The following is a 26,009-nucleotide window of genomic DNA, read 5'->3' on the forward strand; positions in this document are numbered from 1 at the left end:
AGTACGTGGAAATGTTTGTAAAACCAGCATTTAAATGTTTAATCTGTCAAGTTTTAAAGTAACGAGCACAAAGTCCAATTGCATGAGCAAATATAACAATCAGGAAGAATCATCAAATTTGTTTCAACTTTAACAGAAACGTGTCCAGGCTACACATACGAAAAGGTTTTTAAGGTATAAATATATGCAGTGACAAAACTGGTAACAGGTAATACCGCACTGTCGATGATCCAGCCAGAGATCAGATCAGGCATACAATAGACGCCCCAGACGAGCCAGTATCATCATCTTTCAGCCTCAACCTGACTCACACTGCAGGTTTGCGTTCATGACCCACTCTGACCTGCACACACAGACGTTACAATTTGTTAACATGTGCAGTGGCTGATGTATCTGTCATAATAATAAAGCACCTGCCTTAAATGTTAGTAGATACAGTGATCATCTTAGCTTTTACCAACATTGACCAGATGATCTTGGCTGATGGACTTGAATTCAGAACTTTGAGTCGTATCAGTTTTGGCTGAGTCGTTGGGAACTTTAAGATATGTGTGCGTTGTGTTTATTATTGATTGTAATGGGTGCTTGCCAGGCTAATGCCACGTATTGGCAACACTCCCTGGCTCACATGGACGTAATCCGTTGGCACAACGGATGACATGAACTTGACCCAAAACTAATTCCTTTTTTGAGTCCAGTCCAGTATAGATCAGGCAGCAAAACTTTCATTCAAACAATTGGATTGACATTTGTTTTTGAGAAACTGGCCCAGCGACCAGTGTTGCAATTTGAACTGATTTGAACCGCTTTGTTTGTTGCCATTCATTTTTAGTTGTTGTGGAATTCATTGGCCACAAATTTCCACTGACCTCCCAAAGACAGCTGAGCAGATGGAGGATCATTTAAATTGCATTAATGTCAATGTAAGCGATTTAATGTGAGTTAAATGTGTAGTCTTTAACAGTAACATAGCTGAGCTAAAGGTTCAAGAAGTCACTGATGCGAAACAATTTGTCCCTACGTCATCACACTAATACCACATACTCTTATTTGTGCCTTATTATGCCAAGACAATTCAAATTCAACCATGTGAATTAGTCACCAGATTCAGCTCTCTTTCCATAGTGCATACGTAACCCAATTTTTGTTTGGATATTTTTTTTTCTTGCTCCGTAATTCCCAGGGGAGTCATTAAAAATTGACTGTGCAGATAATCTTACCTGGATTCATGTTTGCCAGGGCAAGTGAAACGCTTTAGTAAGAGGTATGCAAACGGATAATGTATCTTGTCAGGTGAAGATGAGAAATCCAAGATGGCTGCCCTCTTTCTATCCCCCTGCTCCACCTCCGATTACAGGCTGAATGAGAGAAAAGGATCCAGTTACTGTTTGTTGTTCACTGTCTTAGAGAGCGTCCTGTGAAAAACAAGGCCTTTCCATTTAAAAAGCTGTATTAATTTTATTTTAAAGACGAGCACTGTGAGCTCTGTTTGCTGTCGTAAGTACATAAATCACTTTACACAGAACACTTTGACTACATGCAGTATTCAGTCTCTTAAGACTTCCATTAAAGCTACTGGTCAAAAATGTACATTTGAGGATGTGTATACTGGTTGGACTAATGGGCTGCAGGCATGAGATGCATCAGTACCACCTTTGATTGTGACTGAGGTTTTCAAAGCCCTTGACACAACTAAAACACTTTATAAACGTATTCTAACCACCCAGAAACTTGACTTACCGCCAGTAAGCAGGTCAGTTATTTGAATAACTTTGCAGAGTAAGACTTTAAACAAACATCAATAAGAAGAAATCATGTTTTATGTGTCTTTCTCTTTTCCAGCTTTACAGCTTAGCGTGACTGACAGCCTGAAGGGTTTGAATGTTTTCCCATAAAAATGTAAAAATGGCCCCTCTATATTAAAAGGATCGTTGATGATTGAGCGTGACACCTTACAGGATGTTGATCCTGTTGGCTCTCTTTGCCAGGTGACAAGGTCACTGCAGGGTAGTAGGGCTGCTGTTAAAACCCTTTACTGACTGGTATGGGCTCCCGTCTCTGTCTCTCCCCTGACCCCTCTGTCCCTTCACAGGCCGAGGAGGAGGCTGCACGCCTGGCATCGATGCCGGCCTGGAGGAGAGACATGATGAAGAAGAAAATGGACGAAGAGAGGTGAGTAACGAAGCTGTGTTTTTTGGGGGGGCTTTTGCATAATGTTAGAGTGCCTCGTCATACATACTGACTCAAAGAAATCCTGGTTTACAGAAACTAAATCACTGTAGAGCACAAAGTCTTGTGTCTGATAGCAGAACCAGTATATCTGGAACCACTTATCACAGCCCAGCGTGAGATGTACAGTGTAACGTCTCTTGCCCTCTTGGATTCAATGTAACTCAACCAGTAACATGCAATATTTTGAAAACCAAAGGTTTTCTATAAAAATGACCATTTTTCCATTTAGATGAGGATGTAACCATGTCTCCAATGGCATTTTGAAATCTTCTGTACTTGTACAAGTGCTAATCAAACCCTCTGCTTTGACTGACACATGTGGGTTTGGTTTACAGTATTAGATAACTCAAGATGGCTTAATTATGAGATAAACAGATGAGAATGCTGGAGATGTCTAACTTCTTATTCCTTATGTTTAGAATAGATTTTACAGTCTTAGCAAATCTTTATGGTGCTGCCTTAAACATTTACTTGATTTTTGTGAAAGATGCTTTTAAATGTTTGCATACCTGATATATTTGCAACTACACTCATCTCCATGTAATGTTGATAATGTGACCCTCTCTTATTATTTAGTTGGCGTGTTGTTGCTGTTAGAGATATTTACACGTTTTCTTCTTTTGCTTATGTTCTCCTGATGTGACAGGGAACAAAAGAGGTAAGACAAACAATGATTTATTCCATGTAGTGTTCTAACAAGTCTGTTTCTATCCAACGTGTTGTCAAGGTTTCCATCTAGTGGCCACAAAGTGCCACAATAGGTCCCATGGCAATGAAGCCAATGTAGGGAGAAGGGACAGAGACGAATTATGGCCAAATGTTTTGACAGCTGTTGATCTATAGTAACAAATGAAACCTGCCTTTGACTTTTAATATAATGCTAATATCTATGTATCTATTATTTACTGATACAAAGGGAAACAAAGAGGTTTTAAGTAACATTGCCCCGTTTCTGAAACAGTAACCTAATATTAGGGAAAAGACTCTAATTTATAAAACAAGACACATTTGAGAATCCATAGTGTACTAACCATTTCTATTGCAACTATATGTGTTTGTGTATATTATTTTGTATCATATAGACTACTTTATCATGAGATTTGATGATTTCTTACACCTCCCTAAAGGTTTGTGTACATTTCTAACTTCCCTAATGTTTCCCGTCCTTTGTCCACTTTTCTCCGTGGATGCGTCCAGAAAAGCTGAACAGGAGGCCAAGCAGGCCAAGGAGATAGAAGAGAAGACGGAGCAGGAGCGACTACGGACCCTGGGCTACGACGAGACCAAGCTGGCACCCTGGCAGCGACAGATCATCCTGAAGAAAGGGGACATAGCCAAACAGTGAACTTGGCCCTCTCCCCCTCCTTTGTCCCTCAGCACTCCCCCACCCCAAGGCCTTCACTGAGCACCTCTCCCTCCCTGATCCTCCTCCCTGCACTGCACACTGGACAGTAGGGAAGAGCGTGTCCCCTCTCCAGGACCATGCTGTGGTTCCGGCTGTGAGGCTCAACTCATGTGAAACAGCAGTGAAACACCTCCAATGAAAGTCTCATGGACACAAACTTTTCGTCTCTTAGCGCTAACGATAGCTGTGACATGCACTGATTTTCCTCGCTTAAGACATCTGCTCTAAATGCATGTGTCCTTGACTAAATTAAGATTATCTGTAGTATCTGTATATTTGCTGCAAATCCTCACTTTCCTGCAAATCAATAGAAGCTTTTTTTTCATGTAGATGATTTACTCAGACAAAGACGTGTGATAGATGGAGGTTATGGGGAAAAGCCTGTCACCACATGTATATTTCCCCTTTATTAGCCACAGTCACCATTATGTAATGGATGGAAAAGTAGCTCTGCATCAGTTGTGTCATCTAGTGATGACATGGACATGCTCAATAAAGACTTATTAAATCCTGAAGCAGCTAATGCATTCTGTATGTAGTCGATATCACATCTTTATCATGTTATATAACTAGTCATGAGATTTTTGTATCGAGCATAGAAGCACTTTCTGAATGGCTTGGTTTTACTGCCAGAGTTGTAATCCTAACACTGCTCACACTAATCTGTTTCTTTAGATAAGCTAGTTGTCATTTCTCTGTGGATCTGGAACATTGATATCAATGTATATCCTATTTTAAATAATGTAAAGATGATCTAGCTGTGCAAATTGAATTTTATTAATCACCACTGGACGGAAGCTCCAATGTTCCAGTTGAATTTTTCTATGTGTGACCTCAATGTTGCGCTGTGGTGATCATGAATGTGAAACGTTGTGTGCATGTGTAATGTGGTGATGTATCATTAGGCACATTCGAGCCCCAGAGGACCCAGGATTTTCAGTAAATAACAAAAAGAAAAACAGTCCAAATCCTTCTAGGTTTCTATTTGAATATGACCTGTTTAAAGAAGAAAACACGCATGCGAGCGGAGCGGCATCTCACACCAGACATCTCATCGGCACACTGAATATTGCAAAAGTAGAGAAAAGTCATCAGTTTGTCCTGTGTCCTGTTCCGGCCTTTGTCCCACTTACCTGGAGGATAAAAATTTGATGAGCTGATCTGCTTACAGAATGCAGAGAGCTCGATGTACTGTTCTTTAGATAAAGCTATGTGTTTGTGATCCGCAGCCACGTAGTGTGAAGAGTCCAGCTGTCTTGGGCTCGAATATCAGATTATAAATAAGATAAGAAAGACTTTTGTAATCTACTGTATAAATCACTGTAGACATTCAGACTGATCTTATTTAAGTGGACAGAACTGACACAAACAACAGCTTATTTTATTCATAATTTCTCTGATTTAAACGATATCAGTCCCAGGTTTCTGAAGCAGTAGTAGGATTCAAACATGGTTTTATCAGTTTGGGGCTTAACTTGAAAATGTGGGAAATCCATGTTGAATGTTTTTGTGGGTTTTTTTTTTTTTTGGGTAGAACTGAGGGAGACACTTTGGAAATATTAGCAGAGCATTAATGTCCTCTGACATTCATGAGTAACTAAACCTCACATCTGTCTTTCAACATATACGAATTCCCACATGATAACCATTCTCTGTGTTTACTACATTTATGCAGGATGTACATCTTGTAGGGTATCGGTCCTGGTTGGGGAATTATTTGGAAATATTCTAATTCACTGTCATCGGATGCCATATGATGTTGAAATTGAAAATGATGTAAACGTCATTGCCATTTGATTTTCTATATATATATATATATATTTCAACTCTGTATATAGCGACCCTATTTCAATTGTTTCCATATTGCATTATATTACATGTCTCAGCCTTGCTTGAATAGAATGATGGCTAATTCATGTATAATTGTATTTTCAGACTGTTAAAAAATGAAGACAATAAATCTTGAATCACCAAATGATGTTCATACTCTACTTGTGTTGCCTCCCACATGAACACATGGACAATATAATCTGTTATCATTATTAATGAATTATTAAAGAATTAAAGCCACCTGAAGCTTATAATGTTCTACTGATGTTGATTACTTTTTTTGTAATACTTTGGGGGGGTTTTTTGTGCAGTACAAATTACTCCCATAAAATACTAAACATGGTTTTGAATAACAATATCGGGAACACACTATATACACATCACAGCTTGATCAAATGGTAGCCAACAACAAGGTTATTACATATCTGAACTTCAGGAAGATTCAATAAACACAATCAACAAATCACCAATGACAACAGCACAATAATAAAACTTTCTAAAATGAAAATAATAATAATGAAAGAAACTGGAAACAAGTGCCAGAAAGTTTACATCTTGGACATCGTTTTTTTTAACATTTAATTACTGGTTGCAACTTTCAAAGATTCCTTAAATAAAAACATAATGTATACAATATAAATATGTAAAACTGAAACCACTCTGAAAAATGATGAACTTCCAACGTAGGCTTTGGATCTGCATGTACTGTATTTTACTACCTTCTACTACTACTAAAATATCAGGTGCAATATTTTTGAAAATCATATGTAATATTAGCTTTTATTACTTCTCAGTATCATGGTATACTTTATATCATATTTCGTTTTTTACTGTAGTTTACTTATTCAATTTTGTATTGTTGTGTCTATTATCTATTATCTACTGTAATTTATTGTGATAATACTGTAGTTTTGAGGATTTTCTCTGGTACAAGAATGATTAAAGTCTCATCTTATTCTCTACGTGTAGTATTAAAACATCAGCGAGCAGGTTGTGGTGTCTGGTATCGGTCAGCAGAGGGCGCCAAAGAGTTAGTTGTTGCCAATCAGGTGGGACGATTGGGAGGAATCTTAAAGAATACATTTTTAAAATAAATAACTATAACTAGTGAAAAATTGTAAGAAAATCAAATGATTGGGGCATTTTTTTTAATCTTCATATGCTTGCTAAATTATCATAGCCATTTGTGCATGAGAAACTCAAACTGTAGCCTGTGTTTTAAATGTATTTGACTGTGTGTTATGTTAAACAGTCCAGCGTCTCTGATACAAACCCACAGACACGTGAAACCGCTCCGCTGTCACACTTTGCTCGGTAGCTGCCAGCCTCTCTGCCTGTTTTGATCGAAAACCGGTTATTTTCGATGTCTGATTGACGCTCACCTGTAGTGACGTAGGCATCTTAATGGGCGCCTGCGAGCCGAGGAGGAGGAAGTGAGTGAGGAGAAGTGTGTGACAGAGTGGAGCGGAGGAGTACAGCTGCTGCACCTCTCAGCGCGCCGGACAGCGGCTCTCCAGAGACCCGGGCGGCCGACCGACGGACACACCGACCTGTGGAGACATTTAGTGGGAAGGCTGGAGTTCGTCAGGTCACCTCACACAGGTAAGACGGCCGCCGAAGTGCTCAGCACTCACGGTGTCCTTGTTTGGTGAACTGCGTGTAACCCCGCTGTCGTGAACCATGGGAATGTGAGGCAGACATTTTTTTGCTCCCACCCTAATCCGTCTTTCAGGCAGCGACCGAAGGAAGAAAAAAAACAAACAAACAAGCTAATTGTTTTCTTTGCTGGAGGTGTAATAACAGTCGAAACCTGCTCTTAATACTAATGTGTCACTGTCTGTGATGAGTGTCAGTCACCATGGTATGTTTGTAAGAGTTGGGCCTGCATAATAACCTCTGTGTGTGTGTGTGTGTGTGTGTGTGTGTGTGTGCACTTGACATATTACTTTTTTGCACAAGTCAGGTTAGGAGTTAATTATAAGGAGAAAATAAGTATGGATTTGTCTTCTTGTAGATTCTGTGGTGCGGAGATTTGCTGGAGCAGAATTCTGTGCGTGCGTGCGTGTGTGTGTGTGTGTGTGTGTGTGTGCGGGCTCTTGTGTGGGCAAGTGCAGTGTAGGAGTGAGCGGTGAGTCACGGGTTGAGTCCCTGTGTTTAAGTTTTGCCACAACTGACTGCTCTGTCCGACTGACCGAGTGTGTGAGTAGGGAGTTGGATCAGGGGTGAGGCTCTCCTATTTGATGAGGAGACATCTGGGAGCCCCGCTGTAGGTCGCCGGAGGTATTTGAGGGTCCTCCAGACAAGAGACACTCATATTACCCCTGCTGTGTTTACCATATGTCCATTTAGGGTGCTGCTCTATACATGTTTCATTCCTGTAGTCTGATTTTGTATGTGAAGGCTGTCATGTCTTTCCCTCTTCCTCAGACTCCTCCGATGTTGTAGGTGCTGAAGATCTCAGTGGATCGGGCTGCGGACGCCATGTCCCACGGCCAGTCAGACAGCAGCATGGGCGACCAGGCCCCTCTGATTCTGGAGAGCTGCTTCTCCAACGAGCTCCATATATCTGAGCCAGGTGATGAATGCTGCCAGTCACAAAGCTCCCCCAGTCCCCAATGTGAAACCCCCCCGGAGGATGAAGTAGACAGGAGGGTGGTGCCTCAGCAGGTGCGTCTGAGCACTGAGAGTCCTGCAGCGCGGAAGACCGGCACCCACCAGCTCATCCCCAAGAGTTTAGCTGTGGCCACTCGGTCCAAGCACCGCCACCACACCACCGTGGTGACCTTCCCAGTGGGACTGGAGAACGCCATCAGTGGGACTCGAAGCCGCCACTCAACCCAGGGGCCGGATCTGTCCTGGGAGGATTATGACAGTGATGGAGACGGCTTTGCTTTGAGGAGGAACCGCAGGAACAAGTCATACAGAGCGGCTGTGACCAGCCTGGACATTGAAGCCATGGCAAGAGGCAAAGGGTCTGGAGCCACGCTGAAACCTGTCAGAGAGGATAGAGCTCCCAGTCCAAGTCCAGCTCGAAGCCCCGGACGCAAGGTAGGCCGAGGGGTTTGGGGTCAGAGTCCGTCCTGTAAGCTTGTGGTTGATTTAATGGAATTTGTAGTTGCAGTACGCTAAGGCTGCAGATAATAGCTTCATAGGTCACAGCCAGGTTGGCCAACAGCATTCTCCTTTAGTCACAGGGATGATGGCATTTTTCCACATGTGTGTCCTATCGTCCAGACTAGTCAAATTGTTGAGGAAGTCCTCTTGGGGTTTTAACAGGCTATTCTTTAAAAATTCTACATTTAAAGAATGATAGAAAGCAGCAGTGCCAGGAGAAGCATGTCAGTGTGTTAGTATTATTGAGGCTATCCACAGTGTTGAACTCAGACTGCACTGCTGTCTCCCCTCCAGCGAACCCTGGGCAGAAAGAGGAACCAGAACCATCGTGGGTCCTTCAAAGATGGTATGTTCACTGATGTGTCACTCTGTCCACTTCTCTAAATTTGGCATCTGACTACAAATAGATGGGAAATAACTATGACGTTCAGTTAATGGAAGACTGGACTCGACATGTGGATGCAACGGTGTCCATGTCATTACGTAGAAAAGATCCCCTGAGGCAACAGGACAGGGCCGAACAGGAAATGATTCACCCTGAACGCTCCCAGCCTGCCGAGTGTCAGGTTATGAGTACTGAATTTTAAACGTTGATATCCTGTACCTCTGGAGCCTGCCACATCTCCAGCTTTGAGCGTTTTTCAAAAGTAATTTTCCAGTTATGATAATGTGGACGGTTTGATTGATGGGTTGTTTGTCCACTTGATGAGCTGATTTATCTCACTGCTGCAGCTGTTCAAACACTGAAAGAAGGTGTTAAAATTCATTTTATAAATTAACACTGACAGTTTTGTCATCTTAGAGAAATGTTCATTTTCTTTCTTAATACCACAATCAGATTTCAGCTGCACATTTAACACTGTGAGAATCAGACCTCTCTGACTATGGGAACAACAGTTAGAGATTCTCACAGTATAATAACAGTCTCAGAAGACATTACATTTCAAAGCATTAGTAACAATTATGATTATCATGTGTTACAGGGACCCTTAAGTTAATAAAAACAGAAGAGTCTTCTTGGTTGCACAATGGAAATATTATAATTTCACAAAATATTATGTCCTAGCTGTTTTTTTTAGTAACACATGGTACAGTAACCATGCTGCAACCCTATCTGTGACCTCTCCTTTACTTAATGGTCTCTGTATGATTCCTAGTGATGAAACTCTCTTGTTAGAAACCGGCATTTAAATCTGACTCACTGTCAGTATTATTCCAAACACATTCCCACCTCCCACGCTTTAATTCTCAAAGTGGCACATTATCAAATTGACAGATTCCGATTCTGCCTCAGCCTTTTATTTGTTACAGATAAGAGAATCCCTACAATGACCTTATTTCAGTACAGCTGACAGATTTATGGGTGAGAAGGAGCTGAATCCTTCATGCATGAGAAACATTTCAGTTAGAAAACAGGTGTTTTCTGTCTTTAAACAGCACATGTTTTGCATATTTTCAGATTTATACTTTCATACAGAAAATGTTTACACACTAATGCTCAAAAACATGTCTTGTACTGTCCATTGTGGCACCTCTATTCACCCTTTGTCCGTATGCTCTGTTTTGACAGCTTTACACTTTGTGTTTTTGGAATGAGTGTGTTTCCTGCCTGTGATGTCACAAACAATGTTCTACATTTCAAAACCACAGCAGATTTGAAGCTCTGAGTTAAAACTTGAGCAATGTTTGTTGATGCGATCCTCAGCCACACCGCGCCTCTACCAGGAGATCCGTGAGCGAGGGCTGCACTCCACCAACCAGGACGAGCTCCTGGATGACTTTGTGGTGGTGGAACCTCCTGTGGAGGACCAGGGCATCATAGTGAAGAGCTATCGACCTGCACATCTCACCTGGAGCCAGCTGCCACAGGTGAACCTCTTATTTGTGTGGACATGTCAGCATTAAGGGAAACAGAATCACATTCAGTAATTAATTTTAGTCCTTCAGTAGAGAACGCTGAATGCTGATGTGTAACCAAAAAATGCCTTCTGATTCAGATATCTTTCCTTCTTCCTCTTAAACTTCGGCTGATTTTTAACGCTCTGTAAAGGGTGAAATATAAAAGTTCACAGTCATGTTTCTGCTGCTGCACAAACTCCCACACTCCATGACCCCTCATAGAAATGCTGGCTACGTTTACTCTAAATGTCAGAACAACCACAGAGCCAGTCTCATAGACTGGAGACATTTTCATTTACCATTTAGAAAATACAAAATGAAATATCATCCATTTCAGATAAACAGCAGTATGAGAGTGTAACATCAGTTTTTCCATGCATCTCTTACAAAGGTGAAGGAGACAGATATACTGAAGAAAATCACGCCTCAGGAGAGAAAGAGACAAGAGGTAAGAGTGTGTGTGTCCGCTGGTGTGTTACGCCTACATAGATGACTAGAAGGGATTGTCATTTACTTGTATGTATGTATGTATGTATGTATGTATTTATTTATTTATAGACAGTAGAATGTGATGCTACCATAAGCTCTGTTGCTTTTCAAGTCAGGTGCAATGACTAAGCCTTGACATTTCAGCCTGCACATCAAACCTGTGCTTTTCATCAAACTCAAAAGGTAATTTCTGTTTTGTGATTAAAACAAGTGCAGCAATGATTCGTATTCGTATCGTAGTTGCATTGAGAAAAACAGCCATAGCATTTGATTACAATACAGACTGTTAGTGGAATGATAAAACAACAGCAGCTGTAATCAGTAATATTATTTATTATATATTGGCTCCAGGTTTAGTGTTGAGCCTCCATAAAATTGTGACAGATTAAAGAAAAGTCAAAATCGTGGACAGGTATCCTGACTTGTAGTGCCTGCTATGGGTCAAGCCCCCAAAATAACATAATCCTACATTTCCCAGTTTAACTCAAAAGTATCTTAGATCAGAACTCTCAAGCCTCGTTTCGAAAACCCATACCTCCGGACTTTCTGTAAAAAAAACAATTAAGACTCAGGCCAAAGCCAAGATGACGCTGATGACATCATCATGGAGATTAATGGCCTCTTTAAAATCGACTGAGTCATTGATTTTCATCCCACATATGCACACAATTTTAATGTAATCAGAGGTTTGTCAAAAGCAGAAGTAGAAACAGATTGAGGAAATGTGGATATGTCAACAAAATCACATTTACAATTTATTACAAATATCCTGGAATAATCCTGGAAAGCAGTTAAACATCACTGACAGATCTTCACAGTCCAACTCTATCTGAGGGTGTATGTTTCCTTCAGTATTTCGTCCTCACTGGCAGTCTGACAACAGATGTTATGTCAATACCAAAGGTCCACCCTGTGTGCACTGCAGTCACTGAATAAAGCCACACCCTGCCAGTGGGATCACTTTCTGTCCATCCTGAACGGGTGTTTGTCTCGCTCCTCTGTACCTCCAGTCACCTCATGGTTTTCATTTTAGTGCTCCAAGCATTTTGCTGAGGATGAACTAAGAAAACCGCAGTGAAAAAAAGCTGGCCCACATTACCTCAGACAGGCCAGAGCTTCACCAGGTCCACCAGGCAGACAACCATTAATTTTTCTTTAATGACACGTCAGGAACATTAGTGTTGCACTGAGATTTTCAGGAAGTAGTGCTCATGGTTTAGCTCAGCAAATGCCCTTTGGCCCTGTCTGAGCCATTTTACCTGCACAGGAAGTAGGTGTGTGGAAGGTGTGTCACCACCACCTGATAGCTCAACTAAGATCCTGACCACAAACGGCAGAAAACTAGTTTGAACACTGCTTGTTTGTCTGCTAGTATGTGTTTGTGTTTTCTCTGAATAATAAACTGTTGCCCAGCAGAGCGTAAAGAATATGTGACGATGTAGAGAGAGGATTGTCACAGAAGAGAGCAGAGATGCAGAATTCTCCACCAACAGCAGCCTCAATAGACCAGAGTGCATTGCAGCCACAGCATATGTTTTTAATTTTGTGTCTGTTGCACTGTCTTGTTTTTGAAGAACTTCATTCCCGTTTGATGTTGTTTATCTGTGCATTAAATGCACAGCTTAATGCAGAACACGGGCCATTCCTCTGGATGTTAGAAGGATTCTGGGAAATGTAGGAATATAGCAAATGACCCATTTACACAGGGGAGACAGGGGAGTCAATTATAAACCCTCAAAGAGATCCAACAGTAAGAGCATCACAGGGTGGGCTTTTGCCTTTCATAGTGAATGTTCCAAATGTGAATTGCTGTGTCACATGCACACTTATTTGTGTGTTTGTTCTTTTGACAGGCCATTTTTGAGATCATCACGTCAGAGCATTCGTACCTGCACAGTCTGGGCATCCTGGTTCGTCATTTCAAGAGCAATGAAGCACTGAGGAAGACGATGACGGCCACAGAGCACCATCACCTCTTCTCCAACATTTCTGTCATCCACCAAGTCAGCAAACGGTGGGCACAGTGCTCTTCTTACTTCGTCTTATCGGTTTGTGTGTATGTGTGTGAGGGTGATGGAAAAGTAGCTGTGGGGGAGATTCTCCACCCTGTTTAAAAGGGTTTCTGATGATGTTATCAGTGTGGGAAACAGTGCAATGCACTCAATCTACATACATTAACAAGTGTTCTTTGCAGAGTTTAAACTGTACTGTGTGTCATCCAGTTTGTGTTGTGTTACCACTGAAACGTGGTGTCAGTAGTGAAATGGGTTGATTTAAAGTTTTGAATAGAGCATTTGGCCTTAGCATGTCTTTAGTATCCTGTAGGCTCCGTCGACATGTTAAAACACGCTAGCCAAACTGGTTCTGCTGCCTGTATGCTCTCAGTGGTATTCCTGGGCTTTCAGATGATAATGTGGGGGAGAGCAGCTTGTGTTGCTCTGTTCTTTGCTGACTGGTTTCATTATTTTGAATGAGAATAAATCAAGTTTCAGCAGCAGGAAAAGAAATGTCCTCTCTATGATCCTCCTCTGTTTCCAGGTGAAAAAGGAACTGGGTGTCTCAGAAGCTGCTGTACCACAAATCTGACTTACATTATCTGTGTGTTCGTGTGTCCTGTAGTTTGCTGCTGGGTTGGGCTGTTTTCAGGTTTCATTTTACTCCTTTTTGTTGAAAAGGCACTGAGCCAAGGTGGGGCTGAAAGTCATTTATGATGTTGATAATGCTAATAATGGCTTTAGAAAGCTTTGGCTGAAAGGATCACTGACACTAGTTATTTTATGTTTGCAGCTTGGAATTACTAGTTTGCTGTCAGTAGCTTATTGCTCTGAAGTTTAATGGACATCTTCTGTTTACAAATTACAGGCTTAAAAATTATCTTCCAGTAACATAACAGATTGTAACTTGTTTAGATGTATTATAAGGAGCTTTCAACTGGTTATGAAGCCATCTCAATTTAATACTGGTGCCCCTATATGACCTTTATAAGGAAACAGAGTACCATCAGCAGATACTGGCTATTTCTATATACCGTAGTTGATTTTTTGAAGACTGTCACCTGCTCAGATCCCAACTTATCTAGGTAGAATGTAAAAAAAAAAAAAAAAAAAGTTTGCTTTTTTTCACCATTGTCATATTACAGTTACTAAACTTAAATTGTCACAAACAGATAAATGACGTCCTCGCTTTGCATCCTGCAAACAGCTGTGTTTAGGAAAAGAAAAAGAATATTAAAGATGTGTTACATCTTTCTTTCGCTTCCTCTTGAAACAAATGTACGCTAGGCCACCAGAATCAAGCTCCTTGTTACTGCTTTAACATTACAGCAATCGTTACACTATTTATCAATACCCTGTCGTGTAAACTCACAGAATGAAACTCTCAATCAAAACCATGAAAGCATAAGACTAGTCTTCAAGTAGCGTGGGAGTTGTTGTCATTTTAAAAAAAATTGCCAATGAAAATCTATCCAACGTGACTCAAGCAGAAATGTTCGTGGACATTCTCTCACTTTTTTTCTCACGCTTTTTTATCTGATGTGTCCGTGGAAGTTATAGCAGCAGGCGCGGTTTGCTTGCGCAAACTTGTGGTTTTCTATGGGTTTGACCATCGTGGTAACATGGGGTTATGTAAATATACTACTCACCAAAGCATATACAACAAAATTCTAGTTATTTTAGACATTTAAATATGGATATGTTGCATATTATTTCTTTAAAACCTAAAAGATATTATTCAGTCCAGCCGGAACACACTCTCACTCAGCGGTGTGTATTCTGATCAGGTAATCCATCAGTGGGAGGGAAAGACGCAGCCCCTTGTCTTCACTCACCTCCCTCTCTCTCCATTTTCAGGTTTTTTGAGGACCTTGAACGGCGTCACTATGACAACCCAGTGATCCGGGACATTAGCGATATTGTTCAGAACCACGCCACCCACCACTTTGAGCCCTACATCGTGTACTGCTCCAACGAGACCTTCCAACAGAGGACGCTACAGAAGCTGCTGTGAGTAGCAGCAATGAATTGTAAAAAAGTTTCTGCAGTAACACAACAGGATTAGCTGAACATCTTGTTCTTTCTTGTTGTTGTTAGGAACAGCAACACTGCTTTTAAAGAAACTCTGAAGCAAATTGAAGGGAGCAGTGATTGCGGAGGCCTGCCCATGATCTCTTTCCTCATCCTTCCCATGCAACGAGTCACCAGACTGCCACTGCTCCTCGATGTCAGTTTAACTTTCACTCTCTCACCGACACACTCATGCCCTCACAAGACAAGATACCTATTCACAGTAGCTTGCTGCAAGTCTACTTCATATTGCCAGATTACCCCTCAGTGGGTTATTGGCCAGCAGGCTTGGAACCACTTTATTTATCCTCAATAAATGCATCTGCCATGTCATCTCCACCCTCTTCAGTTCTGTCAGTCTTTACAGTTTAAATTTTTTATTAGTAAAAGCTTATAACAATGTGCACCCATCAAAATAGAAAGGGACAAACACTTTGAACACATTACAGAGACACATTTTTTGGCGTGAAATGAGAAAAGTATATAATATTTAGACATACAACTTTAACTTTACATGTGTGCATGCACACTGGAGTTAACAATAACTTGTTAGTTTGTCAGATTAGGCTTCATGACATATACACCTGCATAAGTAAATAACTGGTACTCTGAAAGTTTAATACCATGTTCTCTTTACACAGACAATCTGCCAGAAAACTCCAGACAGGACAGCAGAGTACTTTGCTGCTGTTTGGGCTTTGCACGCCATCAGCAAGGTGAGAGCATCTCTGCTGAATGCCTGAAAAGCATTGAGATTGAGATGAGATACACATATGAGAGTGGACTATAAAGTCAATTTGTTTTTAAGGTCATGATTTGCATTCAGGAATTGTAGTGATTATTATTTCAACAGTTGGTCACTAGCTGCAATGATGGAGCTAGGCGGATGGAGAGGACAGAGCAGATGTACACCATCCAGAAACAGATGGACTTCGGTAAAATCAAGGTAAGAGCCGACCATTTGCCTCTGCACAAACACCTTCAAGGAACATAATGGAACTTTGATAAACATTTGGACCGATTGCCCTCATTCAGGAATGATGCAGATTCAGTACACGATGAAGATCTTATCCCAGTTTGCTAACCTGAGCTAATAACTTTTCTGTCCTGGCAGCCATTTCCTTTGGTGTCATCATCGCGATGGCTGAGGAAGCGCGGTGAGCTGGCTGTCTCTAGTGAAGAGCTCAGCATCTGGAGGGCTTTCAGCCACAGGAGCTACTACTTGTTTCTCTTCAATGACGTACTGATCGTCACCAAGAAGAAGAGGTCAGTCTGACTATAACACAGAGTTAATTTTGAGTCTCATTCACTTAAAGTCTAAAATTATATTTTGTAGAATACATCGAGTGGAGGACCTAACTGACAGATGTTCTTGCTCTTTGATGAGCAGATTTCCTCCAGTATATCAACATAATCACAATAATTAAGATTTGATCTAATAGGATCACTGGAGATACATTCAGCCTCCTGTAATATCCTGTTGTAGAGTTATCTTACATTAGACACAAGGAAACATGAGCAGGAGGCTTATGTTTTTAACCACATGTCATAATGCATCACAAATCACTCTTTAGTTTGTAAATGAATCTAGTTTTTGAAGCATGTAATTAACTTTTGGGGCTTTTCTTGATGTCTCCTATGGACACTTGAGCAGGTCCAGCTGCTGGCAGGCAGGGGACATGAGAAACAGAGAGGAAGGGGAAAGAGAAGGGAGAGTAGTATGGATGTGGTTCGTGCATACTTGAAATTCTTCAATCTTGCATTCAGCATGTCAGCTCGACAGGCTACAGCTTTCTGTTTTGAATTAAGGAGAAAGCAAACAATGTCAGCTCAGAGGAACGACTTGTCCACAGCACTGGAGTCATTTTCAGGAATGTAAAGTCCACATGGTAACCCAGTCTTCAGGTGATAATATCTTAGACATGCTATTCACAAATAGGCAAGGAATGCAGTGTGTGTGTGTGTGTGTGTGTGTGTGTGTGTGTGTGTGTGTGTGTGTGTGTGTGTGTGTGTGTGTGTGTGTGTTATAGTATATACATGGTCAAATGGTAGCTGGGTTCGGCTACACTATAACATTTGTAAATGGCTGTCTGAGGTCACATTATTTCTGACCAGTGGACACAAATTCTCTGATTGAAAAATTATCCATCACATGGACATATGACTAAAAACTGTTTATTTGTTCAGTGAGGAGAGCTTTGTGGTAATGGACTACGCTACTCTGGAGAACGTGGAGGTGGAGGTCATGGAGGATTTAGAAGCACGGACGTCTCCGCCCGCCAAGAACAGTCACTATCTTTCCTTCAGGCTGCTGATGAGCAAGAACAGTGAGGGCAGAGCGGAGCAGATCTCTCTGGTGGCTGAGTCCAGGTACTGCTGCTCTCTGCTCCCATCAGCCATCAGTTGTACTTAATAAGCATTTTCCTCAAGTGGGATATGATACATGAGAGGACTAGTTTAAAGTATTACAAGGTGACATTAGGTACAATTGCATCTGGAGGGAGGGACATCTGAAGGATTTCTCTCATTCTTGTTCAAACATTAATGCAACTACTGTCTTGCCTCCATCATATACTAATGGCAATGTTTAATCTGGCTTTGAGAAGAGCCTCTCAACTTCTTAAACATGTTTTTCTTGACGGATAGCAATCATAGTAAAGCTCTTCTAACTAAAAAGGCATTGCATTTCCTTTGCTGTATAATGTGAAACATTTTTGGTTGTTTTTTTTTCTCACTGTATTTAATCCAAAATTTCAAACAGGCATCTGCAGAACATGACTTTAGTTCATTACAATTTGACTGCTCACATTACTGCTACAAAAAGTGATAAAAAAGCAATAGCTCCAATGGAAAAAATGAAGTAATGAATGCCTAACGTGTTTTTAAATACTTCCATGCTTCTTTCATGCTGGAAGACAAATGTGATGTTTTGGCTCCCTCTACTGAATGAAGTGTTAATGACAGCTTGAAATGCTGCCATGCATTTAGTCCTTAAAAAAACAGTCTTTTGTGTTGACCCATGTAGACTACAACAGGATACACTGGGTCGGGAGTCCACTGTAACGGTGTTGTTCTGTTTCTGTTTCCCAGGGTGGACCGGGCGCGTTGGATAATCGCTCTTTCAGAACACAAGCAGACAGGTGTCGCCACTCCTACAGCTGGTAAGTCAGCATGCCTTATTTACCAAGGGAGTCATTCTTTGAAATTCACTTTTAATCAACTCTTGGGACCAGACCAGACATGTAATCTTTAAAAATGGCAGCTAATGACAAATGTGTTCTCTCACCTTTTCATGTGTAAATGGTGTATTTGTCATGGAAGGCAGTGTGGCATGCACAGAACAGATGGTTCGCAGTTATTTTCCATTTTAAATGAGACTGTGACTACCATAGTTAAAATGCTGAATCTTATTTAAATACCTGAGGGAGAGCAGAGCAGAGGTTCTTCTGTCTTTTCCAGATTTTAAAACTATTTACCAACATTTTCTTGATTTACGTGAACCCTGATACGTGCCTTGGATATGCACAGTATAACTTTTTAAACGAGACGGATGTGGGGCAGTCATTGAGATTCCTTTGTAATTGGCCATAGTGACTGTAGTATTTTGGATAGTGAAACAAAATATAATTTAATCTAAGCCCAGAGCTATAAGCTTTACACTTTACCCTTTTTTTGTTACCCTTTTAATTAAAGCAGTGATCTTGTTCATTCAAATAGAAACACCCTGGCATTGCTCTCTATTAATGGTACATTTGAAACAGAACCATCAGAGGGGCAGCTCTCACGTGGGCTGCTTGTGTAATGGGTATTCTTTCAGGCGAGATCTGTTTGTTCTTTGATATTGTGAAAGGGTGTGCCCTTCCAGAGAATGGTACTTTCCAGGATGCAGTGTGGAACAGAACTTTTTAGAAGTACAGACAAGACTTCTTAAGTCGTCAAAGCAGGTGAACAAGATGAATGACACACAAAAAGGTCAAAAACTGCCTTATAAGCGGTAGTTTCATGTTTATGGTGGGAATGTGTTTCAGGTCAGCCACAGTGTGAGGCCACCAAAGCCTACATGCCAAAGGAGCCGGATGACTTGGGACTGAAGCAGGCTGAGCTTGTAATCGTTTTGCAGAAAGAGGAAGGTGAGGTCCCTTGTCTGAGTGTGTGAGTGCATGAGTTTGAGAGAAAGCTTAATTCACATAAAAGCATACTAGAGTAGTTAAAAGGTAACATCAATTGTCTCTCTTCTTAGCCTGGTGCTATGGTGAGAGAATGAGAGATGGAGAAAGAGGCTGGTTTCCTGCCAGCTGTGCCACAGAGATCACCGACCCAACTGCCATGGAGAACAACGTGCAGCGCATGAAGCGTCTGCGCAAAGAGACTAATGTTTGAGTGGATATACTCTCGTGGTGGACAAGATAGCAGGAACATCTTCCAGTAGATTGGTCATGCTCACAATGTTCAGTTTGTGTTTACTGCATTGTTCATGAATGATACCAAGCAAAGGAAAATTGTCCTGAAGTCCCTTAGCACCACACTGAAGGACGCTGACTGGGGTAGGTTCTTGGTTTGAATCCAGACAGTGTGTTCATGTTGCTTTCTGCTGTCAGTCTGTCCAAATAATTTTTAAAACATGAAAGAATCTTAAGATGTATTTGTTGCAGAGATATTGTATATTAAGGTGTTGTGTCATCCTTTTAGATGCAGCCAATAATGAATGGACATTTGCAATAGCCAAATTTATTTGCAAACAGTGGGAATTGTTCTACACTTGTACAGCATAACCTCAGTTTATTTGCTGCCGTGAATGTAAATTCAAAACCTTCTTGCTGAAGCAAATGGACCTTGCATGCCTAAAATTTAATTTAAACTCTAGGAGCTTCAAAACTCAATTATATTGTCTACATACATTATAGAAGAGAGGCTGCATGAAAAACACATTTTAGTATATTACCTACACATGGCATCAGTCTTGGTGTCAAATATGCTATGTAGGACTTTTTATTTCCTTCTGTCCTTTGGCTGCTGTGGCACACAAATTTTTCGGTTTGGACAGTAAAGGAATACCGATTCAGATTTGTATCCGTGTTATAGTGACCACAGAATTATCAGTTTTTGTAGAGTTTGATATACTGTGCCATTGATGAATTTGGTTGATTAACACTAAACGGCTTCATAAAAGATTACATTTGTCTAAAAATGTATATATGAAATGAATACACCAACTTGTCTACTATAAAGTTCCAAGAGTTGTGTCAATGTTCAGAGGCCATATACAGTACTTGAAAAATAAAAAGCCAACACTTGAGACAGTTCTCCTGGTTTCTGGACTTTTATTTTAGCTTGCATTTTGTTAAAATGTTTAAATACATAAAAAGTTATTTAAAAATGTCAAACTGACCAGATATCAAATTCCATTTTTTCTTTAAAAACCATTTGGTGTAAAAACTTAGGACAGATTTAGAAAAACATTTGCTGTTTCCCCAAAACTTTTTGTAGCTGTCACATAAAAATAATGGAAAAAAAACAGGTCTGCATAGATTCTGCAGGCAATCGGTGGTAATCTGGTCAAATGCATGGTGCAAGCTTGTGACGATCGTCAAGTCAAATCTTTATTGCTCAGATCTTGTTGATGTTTCTTCTTGTTGTTGACAAAAAAACTGCAAGAAAAAGACATTTGCAAAATTAGTTAACTGTTCATCTGTATGCTGTATTCATTCATGTGACATGCAGCACCATGAGTTGTCTGAAAATGTGCATCATCACCAGATAGCAGAAAAAGAATCCAAAGCCCTAAGCTGCTGCTCATATGGAAAAGAGACAATAGCGAGAGGGCTCTATGGTGCCAGACAGTTTGCTTTATCAAATCCACTGCATGACCTCATGCTCTGAATCATCTACTACTGAGCCTGAAGAGTGCACATCACAAGCAAGCCAGCCTTGTAAAACAAAATCATCTAGAAGGGCCATTAAAATTGGATGCAGTCATCTAGCATCTACAATCATCTTTGACCATCAACTGTCTGAATAAAGATATAGCCATGCAGATTTAACGGTCCAGAGTGTAGGGCTCTAGAAAGGTTCTACTGGCAGACATGAAAGCAATGATTCAATTCCATAAGAATATACTGAGAATAGTTCTCTTTACTTTAGAATGACTCTTTACATCTACAGAGTGAGCAGGTCCTCTTCCACTAGTGCCCACTAAATCTTACACAATGGACCTTTAAGTTGTTGAAAAGGATCAAGGAGGACACAGGTCAAATGCCATGAAGTCACAGACTCACCCGGACGATGGTAAAAGATGGTAGGTGCCGGTGGGCAGGTTCATTCCTACTCAGCCCCACCCTGCTGGGCCTCGGGAGCGGACGTTTTCTCTGCAGATGGGTCACCTCCTGTCTTGGCCTCCTTGGTTTGCTGGCCGGGTTTGTCACCAGCCTGTGGGCGTCTGCGGCGATAGTTGAAGTTACGGCGGGAACGCCTTTGGCGCGGCTGTTGGTTCGGACCACCTTCGCCGCCCTGATTCTCCTTGTCCTCCTCACCGTCCCGCACCGGTCTGGGACGGGGTGGACCCCTGGAGTGAACAAGCATAAGGCAAGGGGCTGTAAGCATTAAGTACACCATAACTTACAAGTGGTGATTTCATGCAAAGGAATATATCAGCCACTGAGATCAGATTTAAAGTCACTTTTTTAGGATGCATAGCTGCAATTTTGAGGTCAGGCTGCAATAAAAGGAGAGCTTCTCTGGACCAAATTGGCACCATTCATTTATTTGAATAGATTTTCAAAGAGGTGGACTCTGGACTGTCAACAGTCAGACAACCCCGTGCTTCACTCTCCTATTGTTGCAGCCCTGCATCAATGAAGCCGACATGCAAACCTTGGTCTGAACCTTGGTCGGAAGCCTCTGTAGTAGTTCTGCCTCGCTGGTCTGTTGCCCTGGTCTGGACCGCCCTGGTTCTCGTCACCTTCACCTCCCTGAGAGAAAACAAACCATCAACGGCTGGCACGCAGTTTTTTCCATGCCCACCATACTGGCAAACGGACTTAAGATTTTTATTTTTATGTGGTGCACAGTCCTCAGTTGTAATGAATCTGGCCAGTTTGCCATTTACTGATCAGTCTGATCAAAGTGCAACATTTGGTAGCCCCAACATTAGGGGTCATTTTGAATCAATTTGCGAGTTATTGGCAAGACCCCCGATACACCAAGATCTATTCTTTACAACCACGTGAGTGTAAGTAAGGAGAGGATTTGAAGTTGTGTATGACATCAACATATCAAGGGTCCCGACTTTGTCACGGGATTGCTGGGTGCCTGCTTCATGAAAGAAGCCCTGTGACGGCGTACCTCAGTCATCTCTCCGCGTGGTGCGTTGGTGTACGGGGGCCGTCGGCCGTAGCGTCTACGTACAAAGTATGGCGGATAGCGCCGTCTTCCAGGGTAAGCGGGCCTGCGCTGCGTTTGCTGCTCTCCTTCAGGAGCGCTCTCTCCCCCGTCTCGGCTGCCTTTGTCACGACTGCCGCTGCCTGGCTCACCCTCTCCGTCACTCTGGTAGTTATCTGGATATTCTCCACCACGGGGAGGGCCCCTTCTCCGGGGATAGCGCCTGTAGCGGTTCCTGTCAGCGGCGTACTTACTTCCCTGGACTGCAACGCCTCCTGGGCCAGTGACATTTGCCGCCTCTGCCCCCTGTGCATGTTGACAAAAAAAAAAAAGCAATAACCTGTTTAACTATCAAGGAAACAAATTAATAGTCTATCTTTTTGGTGGACAAAAATCCAACTCTGTACTGAATTACTAACCAAAATCGAGCTTACCTTCTCTCCCTCAACTACATCAAACTCCACAGTTTCCCCATCTCCAACGCTGCGAAGGTATTTCCTCGGGTTGTTCTTTTTGATGGCTGTCTAAAAACCACAAATAGTTCAAATTAGATGTTATGTTCACAATGTTATGGAAATAATTAAACCAGAACACACCACAACCTACAACTTACCTGGTGTACAAAAACGTCCTCTTTTGTGTCATTCCTACACAAAAGAAGAAAAATCACTTTCAGTTACTTGTCACCAGTATCTTGCTGAGCCATCAAATGCAACAATGTAGCTGTGGACAGACTGAAACTAAACCAGCAAGTGTGAGGATTAATTAAGTAGTGAATGAAGCGACAGCATGACGACCAGCAGACAAATCGTCTGCTCAGCTTTGTAAGCAAATTGAAGCCATAATAGGATTGGGAATGTTCCTTCACACACACTGATGATATCAGGGTCTTTAGGAAGCAGGGATGGGGGTAGGGTCCACCTACCTATTGATGAAACCATATCCATTCCTGACGTTGAACCATTTGACTGTACCAAGGACTTTTGTTGCTGCAAGGGGAAAAAACAAGAGCAATTCATCAGGTTTAAGATTGTCATGTGTTTTTCAATGTTACTCTGTCAAGAAAAATCAGTGTAGAGTATGACTGAAAAGCTTCAAACCAGCATCTCCGTTTCACAGCACAGTTATCACTGAAGGACAGATGATGAAAAGCCAACCATGGCCACAGATAATGTAGCATGTTATATTTAACTAACAACTGTCCCTCTTTTTATAGATCCTGGTGCTTAGGGGTGCCCTGCACCAGCTGCACTTGGTGAGGCATAAACCAAGAGTATTATAAGTCTGTAAAGAGACACTGTCATGCAGATTGTAAGATTCCTGACTATTACGTGTATTTTATTTTTTATCTTTTTTAAAATACGTATAGATGTATTATATATCTATATGCATATTTGTGTATATGTATGTATTATCAGTGACTCTGTCAAATGGAGCTGCTTTAGTACAGCATATCAGTGATAGTACGCAGTGTTGGCTGACAACATTTCAAAGTCCAACTACTACAGACCTACTGCCCCATTTTAAGCCGCACTGCTCCGCACTTCAGTGTTCACACGTGGTATAGTCGCGCCCGGGTACGTTAGCAAGCAGCGTACTCAATTGGCGTGTTAGCATAGTAGCTAACTGGGTCTCAACCATGTGGTTGGATTAAAGCCAGCAAGCGGAAACTGCCGCCGTACACGAAATAACATATCGTGACTAAACGCTAAACAAGACCAAACAGAACTATATCCGTAAGTGTCATAGTTTTCAACGCGCCTTCGTCTAAACGGTGAGAGAACACCATGGAATCATTCGGCGGACATTTTGAGTGGCCCCTTCAGCCATGTAAATAGCATTCGTTAGCTGGCTTGGCTAACGTAGCTTGGTTAGCCAGTGACATAGCCCCACCAGCTAAGCAGCTAGGCCGTAATGCTAGCCCTAAAGTCTTGACAAAATTCGACAACCATCGACAGCTGTAATTTATGGTATTAGGAGACCAGCACTTACATGGACGTTTCGTAAACACGCGTTTGTGTGTGCGTTTCGACCATTTTCGAGGGAAAAACTTCTAACATGGGTCCAGCGTATGTGGTTTGAACAAAGGGACGACGGGCAGCTAACGGCTAAGTGGGCAATGTAAAACAACTTGGTGTTCTGCAGTGATGAGTGATTACTATCGGAAAATTATAAGAAGTGTTCACGTCGTAACTCTTCGATGTCAGCTGATGATATCCGTCTTCATACAACTGTATCAAGTGGGGGCACCGAGGTTCGTGGAGAAACGGCTCCCGGACCAACTTCAACGGCCGCGCATGTGACGGGCAGCCGGCAACATGGCATACTGTGTGACGGCTGTTGGACGTTGGGAGGCCGATGAACAGGAGCGGCTAACCGGGCAAAAATGAGCGATTCACACATATTCGAATATTCTCTCAAAATTAGTACAGCTCGGAGAAACGGTTAATGGTTTACTGCTGATATGTGGCAAAGCACCTAGTAGTGGCGGCGTTAGTTAAGAAACGATAAAGATGATCTATCCTCAGTTTTACATTTTATATTACAAAATAAAACCAAGGCTAACATCTTTCGCTAATTGACAAGAGGAATTTTTCATCTTGGAGAATCTTTTAAACCATATTTAAAACAAATTTTCACGGAAATCCTACACGTTACACTCAGTAGGCAGGAAGAAGGCTACCATTAACTAAATTAATACAAATAATTTGTCACCTGTTAACGTTACATTAAAATATAATATGCGCGTTAAAGACACTGTGACCGTTGCAAATCAACGGCCGGTTTAGCCGTCGGTCGGCTCGTTGAGGTTAGAAACCGTCGCTTTTGCGCATCGTCTGTACGGAATCCCACACCGCGTTAGCCATCTTAGCCAACTAGCTAATTTCCAGCAGTCTTACCGATGACCTTCTTATCCGCCGCGGAAGCAGCGGCTGCCGGGCTGGATGGGCTCTCCTCATCGGCAGCAGGCTGCGGCGGCTGTTGTTGTGTCTCGGCCTCGCTGCTCATGGTTACTACTGGTTGGTAATGGCTTCTGCCGGCGGTGGCTCTCTGCTATGTTTCCCGGTGCTAGATGGTAACCTGGGCCGGCGGTGGTGGGGGCTACTGCCTTCGGGCTCTCAGCTTTCCTCTTTCCGCTCCCGTTGCCGATCGAACTGGGCAGAATGAGAAACTGTGCCGGGGAATGTTCCTGGTCGTGGTCCCGCCCAACTAGTCTTCGAATTGGCTGGATTCTGTAACGAAAAGCAAAATGCGCTCCTATTGGCTGAGACACATGCCAATTTAGTTTGATGGAAGCGTTTACTATAAATGATTGGCTAAAGGATAATGTACCTGTCCATCCTCACCGCCCCATGGTGATGTCAAAGCCAGACAAGTGAGACAGATAACCGTGACACTTTTGGAACAGTGTCTGCTGGGTTTTCACATAGAATTTAACAAAATTTCATACCACCATTACATACTGCCCGGCATTCTTCACATGCCATACTAGCATAAAATGGTGCTATTAAAATGTCTTAAAAGACAATCAGACTTTGAGATTATCCTCATGTCAAGCTTTAATGTTAGGGCAAAGCAGGTTTTCACCTCAGTTGACT

At 41.8% G+C, this 26,009-nt stretch overlaps 3 protein-coding genes and 1 long non-coding RNA gene across 15 annotated transcripts in view; 2 read left to right on the top strand and 2 right to left on the bottom strand.

Moving 5' to 3' along the window:
- espn (espin) overlaps positions 1-4,598 on the top strand; it is a 40,353-nt gene extending 35,755 nt beyond the window's left edge. For 3 of the 6 annotated variants that reach the window (XM_037105142.1, XM_037105138.1, XM_037105137.1), the window contains exons 12-14: positions 2,093-2,172; positions 2,870-2,890; positions 3,430-4,598. In XM_037105142.1, coding sequence (XP_036961037.1) covers positions 2,093-2,172; positions 2,870-2,890; positions 3,430-3,577 — 249 coding nt within the window. In that variant the 3' untranslated portion in view covers positions 3,578-4,598. The remainder of the gene's footprint in view (positions 1-2,092; positions 2,173-2,869; positions 2,891-3,429) is intronic. The other 3 variants (XM_037105143.1, XM_037105139.1, XM_037105140.1) reach the window with 2 other exon arrangements.
- On the bottom strand, positions 1-6,984 carry LOC119023315. 2 transcript variants are annotated; one of them, XR_005076232.1, is made up of 3 exons: positions 6,850-6,984; positions 1,221-1,358; positions 1-343 (listed from the first exon to the last, which is right to left on the bottom strand). It is a non-coding gene; the product is annotated as an uncharacterized LOC119023315 (long non-coding RNA). The 2 variants fall into 2 exon arrangements; XR_005076233.1 differs by lacking the exon at positions 6,850-6,984 and adding an exon at positions 1,957-2,081.
- Positions 6,912-20,336, top strand: arhgef16 (Rho guanine nucleotide exchange factor (GEF) 16). Of its 2 annotated transcripts, XR_005076231.1 has the most exons (16): positions 6,912-7,069; positions 7,895-8,515; positions 8,876-8,927; positions 10,287-10,450; positions 10,872-10,928; positions 12,823-12,983; positions 14,821-14,973; positions 15,061-15,190; positions 15,675-15,749; positions 15,887-15,979; positions 16,148-16,299; positions 17,221-17,403; positions 18,124-18,194; positions 18,884-18,977; positions 19,062-19,163; positions 19,274-19,314. XR_005076231.1 is itself a non-coding variant. In XM_037105144.1 (15 exons), the coding sequence occupies exons 2-15, from the start codon at positions 7,949-7,951 to the stop codon at positions 19,411-19,413; spliced, it is 2,100 nt and encodes a 699-aa protein (XP_036961039.1). In that variant the 5' UTR covers positions 6,913-7,069; positions 7,895-7,948; the 3' UTR covers positions 19,414-20,336. The 2 variants fall into 2 exon arrangements, 1 of the variants encoding a protein (XP_036961039.1); XM_037105144.1 differs by lacking the exon at positions 18,884-18,977 and having other exon boundaries at positions 6,913-7,069; positions 19,274-20,336.
- Positions 20,335-25,608, bottom strand: ybx1 (Y box binding protein 1). Of its 5 annotated transcripts, none has more exons than XM_037105146.1 (8): positions 25,311-25,607; positions 23,336-23,399; positions 23,024-23,057; positions 22,845-22,934; positions 22,375-22,716; positions 21,904-22,001; positions 21,309-21,595; positions 20,335-20,681 (listed from the first exon to the last, which is right to left on the bottom strand). In XM_037105146.1, exons 1-7 carry the CDS (start codon positions 25,417-25,419, stop codon positions 21,355-21,357), a joined length of 978 nt encoding a protein of 325 aa, XP_036961041.1. In that variant the 5' UTR covers positions 25,420-25,607; the 3' UTR covers positions 20,335-20,681; positions 21,309-21,354. The 5 variants fall into 5 exon arrangements, with proteins under 5 accessions (XP_036961041.1, XP_036961043.1, XP_036961046.1 ...); XM_037105148.1 differs by having other exon boundaries at positions 21,916-22,001; positions 25,311-25,606; XM_037105151.1 differs by having other exon boundaries at positions 20,338-20,681; positions 21,916-22,001; positions 22,438-22,716; positions 25,311-25,605.
- Positions 25,609-26,009: the final 401 nt, after the last annotated feature.

Source organism: Acanthopagrus latus, chromosome 7 (assembly GCF_904848185.1).
Source record: "Acanthopagrus latus isolate v.2019 chromosome 7, fAcaLat1.1, whole genome shotgun sequence".
Classification (NCBI taxonomy): Eukaryota; Metazoa; Chordata; class Actinopteri; order Spariformes; family Sparidae; genus Acanthopagrus; species Acanthopagrus latus.